Source organism: Gobius niger (assembly GCF_951799975.1).
Source record: "Gobius niger genome assembly, chromosome: 15".
Taxonomy (NCBI): Eukaryota; Metazoa; Chordata; class Actinopteri; order Gobiiformes; family Gobiidae; genus Gobius; species Gobius niger.
The window spans coordinates 8830180-8838051 of NC_136866.1; the positions used below are offsets into that span (position 1 = coordinate 8830180).

At 41.4% G+C, this 7872-nt stretch overlaps 1 protein-coding gene across 1 annotated transcript; it reads left to right on the top strand.

The window, feature by feature from the left end:
* The first annotated feature begins 5233 nt into the window (after positions 1-5233).
* LOC306974969 (pro-opiomelanocortin-like) lies at positions 5234-6802 on the top strand. The gene is made up of 2 exons (XM_079572375.1): positions 5234-5410; positions 5936-6802. The coding sequence occupies exons 1-2, from the start codon at positions 5291-5293 to the stop codon at positions 6446-6448; spliced, it is 633 nt and encodes a 210-aa protein (XP_079428501.1). The 5' UTR covers positions 5234-5290; the 3' UTR covers positions 6449-6802.
* The last annotated feature ends 1070 nt before the right edge of the window (positions 6803-7872 follow it).

Here is a 7872-nt window from a genome sequence, read left to right on the forward strand (position 1 = left end):
CAGAGCATGTTGAGAATGCTGTTGGGGCTAAAATAGAGAGCAACCTTTACTCGACCCCCTTCTTTTTTTACCCAAATAACTTAATAATAAGTGTCCACATGTCATTTAGAAATGTTGAGACTGTCCAATAGCAACATTGTATTGTCAACTTCAGCTATGAACAAAGAAAAAAGGTCAGCAGGCACAACCATGACCTCCATTCAGACACATCATATAAAGGCTGTGAAAATGATGATTATTTACATTTCGTAGTGAAGGTAGTGAAAAGTTCCTGATCATTGAAGGGTAGTTTTCACTTTTACTTGCGTACATGTGCTTGTACATGTTCGGGGAGTTTTCTCACATAGTAATATAATGTTGTAGTAACAGCACTCTTACTTGAGCAAAGCATTTGGTTACTCTTTTACTCATGAGTAAATATTTCATGTTGTCAAAATATACCCATGTTCATTCATTGAAACCTTTAAAATTCTATGTATATTTTCTCCAAACTTATTATTAATTTTTGCCAGCCAACACACTATCACCATTTTTTAGATTCATTTGAGTAATTATTTTGATAATTTTTACTCCTACTTTAGTAAAGCTACTTTAAAGTAACATGACTGTTAAGCTACTCAAGCTACTCTGCACATTATTAGCCAACTGTATAGAAATTTGGGAGCTTTATGTCATCAAATATTTGTAAAATAACTATCATCACTATCATATAACATACTCAATGTCAACCCGGGTAATAACAGTAGGAATGTGTCCGGCTTTTATGGGTCAATTACTGAATTCTTTCCAATCTGTAAAGTTCAATGTTTCCTCAGTCTAGACCAGCCATTCCCAAAGTCCGGATCATCACGGCCCCTTATCATTCAGAGGATTTCTCGCGGCCCCCCAATACAAATATGCCTCTGTATGCAAAATCCTTTGTGTGTATGTTCTACAGATTAGAATTACATGTAAAAGAAAAAAAACAGTGGCAAGAAAAAGTAAGTACACCGTTTGGAATTTCTCTCATTTCTGCCTAAATTTATCACATCTTTATCGGCCATAACATGTAAACATTCACAGGAGAGCGTGGAATAAGTAAGTCCACCGCCTGAATCTCACTGAACTGCAGCAGTTTTCTAAAGAGGAATGAGAAACTTGTGAATTAATTTTTCTATTGATGATAGCATGTTGTCCAACAAAACAGCCCCACACCATGATTTTCCCTGCTCCATACTTCACAGTGAGCATAGGGTTTTGATGTTGTGTGCTGTTCCATTTTTCCTCCACACATGACATTGTGTGTTCCTCCCAAACTATTCACCTTTGCTTTGCGAAAGAGCTCTTAGATGCTCCACAGCACAACTGGACAAATATTCAGTGGACTGTTTGACCCAAAGCAGAATTTTTAAGTGGAGCACTCAAAGTCATGTGTGGAGGAAAAATGGAACAGCAACAACATCAAAACCCTATGTTCACTGTGAAGTATGGAGCAGGGAGAATCATGGTGTGGGGCTGTTTTGAAAAAAAAATCACAATATTTTGCAGAAAAACCAGAGACATTCACAACATGCATAGAATAAGTAAGTGAACGCCTGTATTAAAAAGCTGGCTGACCCTTTGTTTGCAGCAATCACTGCTTTTCTGTTGTTGCAGATTAGACGCTCACAACGATCAGGATGAATCTTGAACCATTCCTCTGTACAAAACTGTGCAGTTCAGCGAGATTCAGGTGGTGTACTTACTTATTCCACGCTTTCCTGTGAATGTTTACATGTTATGGCCAAAAAAAAATGATAAAATGTACATGTTTGGGTGGTATTAGTTCAGGCAGACACTGTATATTATTCCTGTGATTTTAATGAAGATCAGACCACATTTAGTGACCAATTTAGGCAGAAATGTGAGAAATTCCAAACGGTGTACTTACTTTTTCTTTCCACTATATCTATCACTGTAGGATAAATACCGATTTAAAGTGGAATAGTTGTCCAAATGCATATCCTTTCAAACTACATGTTTTCAATGTACTTTTGCAGTCAAGCTTTGGGGGCCCCCTGCAGCACCTCTCAAGACCCCTCTTTGGGAGCCACTGCTTTAGACATGTGCCACATCACAGACTGCGTGCTGCTATAAAGATGGATGTTTTGCTCCATAAATGCAGATCATGCCCTATGCAACATACAAGTGTTCGTTAGAGAGACACTGTATGTGTTTCTAATTGGTCCTGACAAAGACATGAAAGAACCTCCATAATCAGTGTTATGTACAGACGCCACATGCTCCCAGCCCTCTCGGCTTTCTCGTGCTGTTCTGCGGCTCGCTCTTATGCCTGCAGCCGCTCATCCAACCTTTAACTGTGCAACATTTGGGGGGAAATCCTCTTAGTCTTAACTAGTGTAAGTCTTCTCCCATCACTTTTAAAACAAGGTTAAACGAAGTTGAATTGCACACCACGGGGACAAAAAGACACTGATAAGACCTGTAGACGTCACTCTAAACACCCCCCCCCCCCCTTCTGTTGCCACGTAGTTGCTATGCTGTGACATCACTTGCGTTCCCTCTGTACCTGCTTGCTATGATTTCATGGATTTATTGAATCCAATAAACTCAATACAATATAATGACTTCTCTCTTTTACAAAGCGCACACAAGGCTCCTCAATATTACGTTGCTGCATGGTCCAAATAAATCCTCCTAGGCCTATTATATATACAATCTGTGCTTGATATGAAGTCGTTGAAGCTTGTGTTAATATCCAGTCGTCTGGGCAACAATGGTAAGAAAACAAATAAAATATGTATTTTTTGGTGCACATTTATCGTATTCAATATTAAAGTGTTTCCATTGAAGTTTCCAGTCATGGGACTCAGGCTTGGAAACTTACACTCCGATTGATTTACACACTACCAGAGAGGTGAGAGCTGGTGACCTTTGGGAGGGATTTGGGAGGGATTGACTTCAGTTTCCTAATGAACATGACAGATACAGCTATAGCAAGAAAAAGAAGAAGGGGAAAAAAAAGAGGAATAGCCAACCAGAAGGAGGAAGGCGGAGTGAGCCAGGGCCAGGAGTTAACAAGTACGTTTCTAAAGCCTCACCTGTTGTGTGCTGACGTGCGCAGAGCCATTGATTAAAAAAGGAAAAAGGAAAAAAAAAAAAAAAAAGCGTAGGTGGCTTTAGCTTCAATAGAGAAAACAAAGTGTCTCCTCAGTGTGTGTTTACCTCAATTACACCCTCAAGGCCCAGGTCCAGCGTCCGGTTCGAACGATTTGAGCGCGCTATAAAAGGGGGAGAGACATCCTCAAAGGAAGGCACAGTAGAAAAAAAACGCTCCTCACTGCTGCGTCTGTACACAGCGCATTCACACGGAGCAGAGAGCACAAGACACAGGGCTGAGTTTGGAAGCGAAGCAGAAACCATCAAGATCCGTGGAGGAGACGAAACTAAAAGGTAACGATGCCTGATTTGTATTTCCCTTTGGCCACATTCTGAAGTGCTATTTCCTCTTTACACAGTTCCAACATCTTTTAAGAGTTTGTTAACTTGGCTGCTTCACAAAGTCCTTTTGCGATTTTCTGTTGGCTAATGGTGTAATCATTGCAAACAACAGAACCACATCAGGTATTGTTTATCATTTGCCTTTTCTTTCTTTTTGTTCTTGGGTCAAGTTTTGAAAGACTTTGTGCTTTAATGCCTTCCGAATGTTTCCTAAAAAGTGTGATCTAATTTTCGGCTCATTATTTTGATTTATTCTTTTTCGTAATGAGCCTAAAGGCACGTCATGTGATCATATTGACAAGAAAAGTGGAGCAACGTGATTTCTCTTTGTATCTCAGAGCTATTTCATAATGGTGAACTCTTTCTCAATGTCAAGCACAAAGGGTTTTGTTAGTTAATTTTTTGCACGGTTTCTCTTCACCTCCTCACCTTTAAGCCATTGGGCTTCCTCGCATCAGTAATGGTTCACTTAAATTGCAAACCATGAACCTATACTTTGCGAGCAGCTGACTAACCGGATGTCATTTGGGTGGATTGTTTCACATTCTTCGCCACAGTATTTGCTTTTTTCTCTCTCTTTGCCTCTTGGGCACGTCTTTCCATATCATCTTCCCCATCGGAGGGCCCGAAGTGTGTTTTAATAGCACCTCATAGATTTTAGTCATCATGTTTTGGATGGACTGCTGCGCTCAGCTCTGTGAGTCATGCTGGAGCAGAAGGGAAGTCTTCTGCCAGACTTAGCTCCACTTAAAGAAAGGCACCCCACTAAGGAGCCGTAGTTTGAAATGATCAAGAGGGTGGAGGCGGGCTATGAGAGGAGATTTACAGCAGGAAATAGTGTATTTGCGATGCATATGCTAAGGTAGTAGACAGGTCTTTAAGGATGATGTATGAATGAACTGTAAAAGCTGTACTTGGAGGCTTTGAGATAGAGTTGTGACGAAGGTGCTGGCCCAAACTGGCAATAAAACAAAGGACTTAAGTCACGGCTTTTATTGGCCAGCAATATTTCTGACTAATCGCCAATGATGAATGGTGTTTCTCGTGCATAGGAACATAAAAAATAGTAAAGCCTTTTCCCTCATAATAGGTGTTGATTGCATTGTTCCTTCACTACAATCGACCAGCGCTGGACATGCCATTAGCCACGCCAAGAGCCTTTTATGAGTGTCCTTGAGGAGCCTTTTTTTCCCTATTTATTTGGAATACAGCTTAATAACATATAGACTGTAGATTTAGCGACGCCTTTCTTTGACTGAGAGGCAATTGTTGGTTCTGGCTTGCAATGAAACGTGGCTGATAAAACACAACATAATCCTGAAGAGCAGCTATGAGATTTTATGAGAACTAAAAGCACCATTTGAAAATGAATAATCGGTTCTATTAAATTCATGAGGATTCATGTTATGGGAACAGTAAAAGACATTCAAATTCTAAACAAAGCATTATTTCAGTAACTTCTTCCCCTTTAATGTTTTGGATGAAACACCTTTCTCATTTCAGTTAAGTGTGGGTCTTTGTGCGCCTTTTCCAGGTCATAAAAAATGGGCGAATAAAAAATACACAGTGCTGTTTTCTGATGAGATTTGAGATTCATTTCGCATTCATGTTCGACAAAGCCTCTTCAGATTCAGTGCTGTAAATAAACACCATCTGTTTCGAGCATTGTGGACTATTCGTCATCATCACGGTCATTATTCAGACACAGTTCAGGCTTGTTTTTTTTTTTTAAAGCTTACGTAAGGGCTGTATTTCCGCGGGCTGGTCTTACACAGCTCCATGTGCGTTACAGGACAGGATCGGGGTGAAGATGGCGTCTCCGTCCTGGCTGCTGGTGGCACTAATGGCCCACATGTGTCACTCCTCCAGGGGCTCCAAGTGTTGGGACAGCCCCATCTGTGGCAACCTGAGCAACAAGCATCGCATACTGGTGAGTGCAGCCATGACATCCATCACATGCAATCAGACCATTCCCTATCACTCAAACTGTATACAAGGCAGGCCCCTTCTGAGGATGTTCTGCTTTTTGCTGCAAGTTGTTGTCCCACTTAGGTGAACTGATTTAAGGACTTTAGACAAGCCGAACAAAAAGCCTTTTTCAGAAGCACTGATATATTTGTACAAGTGTTTCTTGTTCGGCCTTTATCACAAGAGTCAGATCAAACTATTAAAAACTAAACCAGTCACGGGTTTGGAACAGAGTTTGAGGAGTTTTACCTTTTTTACCCAAGTGGTTTAGCAAACATAAAGGCACCATCCATGTAGAAGGCATGTAGCAGGTGTAAGTGTCTCAGCACATCACAGAAAAGGCCGGCCTGGGAGAATAAAATAGGTTCCCTGCTTTTGTCAACTTCTAAACGACTTAAACATGTTGGTTTATAGGCCTGAGGTACTTTTTCCAGCCCTTCTCTACTCCTGCAATTCGTCATCATAACGATGTTTTCTCTCTGCACAGGAATGCATTCAGATGTGTATGTCTGATATGCAGGACGAGAGCCCCCGAATCACCGATGTTAACGATGTGGACGACCCTCTCGGTCTCGTACAAAATGCCCTGACCTCCGAAGACCGCAGTCACAGTGACGAGAGGCGCTCCTACTCCATGGAGCACTTCCGCTGGGGCAAGCCGTCCGGCCGTAAACGCAGGCCTGTCAAAGTGTTTTCCTCGTCTCTGGAGGGAGAAGGTTCGAACGAGGGCTTAGTGAAGCGGGCCCGGAGGAGACTCAAGGTGAAGCGAGACGGTGACGCGCCTCAAGGTGCGCGCTCCAAAACGTCCTACACGTCTTACAGCAAACAGGAGCGCAAGGACGGGACGTACCGCATGAGCCACTTCAGATGGGGGAGCCCACCTGCCACGAAACGAAACGGCAACTTTCTGAAGCAGTGGCCGGATGTGAGGCCGCAAAGTCCACTGTCCAAACTTCTCAGGAACTTTATGGGAAAAGATATTGACAGGATCGCGGGATAAGTGCGTCATGCGTCACATTTGCATGTTTGTACAAACCATCTGAAAATACTGTGTCACTCAAGTTAGCATGTTAAAGCGTTCCTCTGGGGCCACGGCTTTCTCATCATCACAACCCATACCTTTAAGGTCAGAGACCGGTGGTTTACGTTCAATAAAAAGCAATTACTCGTCCACCAACTGCCTTGACCAGTTTGGCCTTGACTTGCAAAGGCTTGGTTATATTTTCTCACATTGAATGTTGGGGTTAAAAAATAAGAGGATAATAGTTTTAAAAATATAGCCTACTTAGAAGAGTGTATAGAACTATTTGTCAAAGCGTTATTTTTTGTAAACCATTGCATTAAAACTAAATATATGGCAAACACTAGTTGTGTCATTTTGATTTAGGCCTTTTATCGTCAGCCATGCATCTTCCTTAAGTATTATCATGAATCACTTTTTTTCACCCATGTGCTGACCAGAAGTGATCTGCGCTTTGGTTTAACCTCTTCTATTGTCCTTTCTGGGAAGTAAATCACTTAATAGTTCAAGTGCATCCTTATGCAAGCTTATGCAAGACTAGCTTTTTCACATAGTGGCAAATAAAATAACAGAGTCCAAGTCTTTAAACTGACTTGTTAGTAGAATAAAAGCCTAGAAACAAACTACAATAAATATGAATACAATCAAATCCGTTTTGTATAAGGTTGTCAAAGTGTAAAGCAGTCAGGCCTCATTTCTTAAAGGGACTATACGGGGTTTAAAAATGCTAACATCTATTTTCCTCCCCCTATTGTTCCAGCCATGTCCTAATGTGTAGAATGAGCCCAGACCTGTTCACCCCAACTGCCTCTAAAATCCTGCACTGTCACTCAAAAAGGTGTTAATTCGGGTCTGAAGTGCCGTCATGCACGAGCTTAATATAGAAGGTGCAGCTACACGTATGACCTGAGGTGGCAGTAGTGAGTATAAAATGGCTAACTTGCATCTTGCCCCTTTAACACTCAGCATGTAGTAGTAGTAGTAGTTTATTCGGTCTGTTCATTCCTTTAAACGTAAATACATTTCCAATTCTTTGTGGACAACACGACCGAAAGGGTTTAGGCTGAAGTGAAAACTTACAACGCCTAACCCAGTTGATGTTTGAAACCTTTACAAAAAAGCAAAACAAAACCTGACTTTATGGAGAACTGAATTGACACGAGCATATTTTGATCCATTTATTGTACAACAGGGCAACATCGAGAGCATGCACAGTCGAGTATGACACTCATAAGGCATTTTCTCCTCATCAAAGCTGCCTTTGTCAATATTATCCAGTTTAAAGTGCAAAGTTCACAGAAGTCTGACCTACATCACAGACAATGGTTTGTAGATTTCAGTTGTGATGACAAAGTAAGGAGGGACAGCCACCACTCACCATTACATTACACTTTGCAATGACA

Coding starts and splice junctions, on each gene's coding strand:
- LOC306974969 (XM_079572375.1), top strand. CDS start 5,291: ATGGCGTCTCCGTCCTGGCTGCTGGTGGCACTAATGGCCCACATGTGT. Junction 5,411..5,935: donor GCAACAAGCATCGCATACTG/GTGAGTGCAGCC, acceptor CTCTCTGCACAG/GAATGCATTCAGATGTGTAT.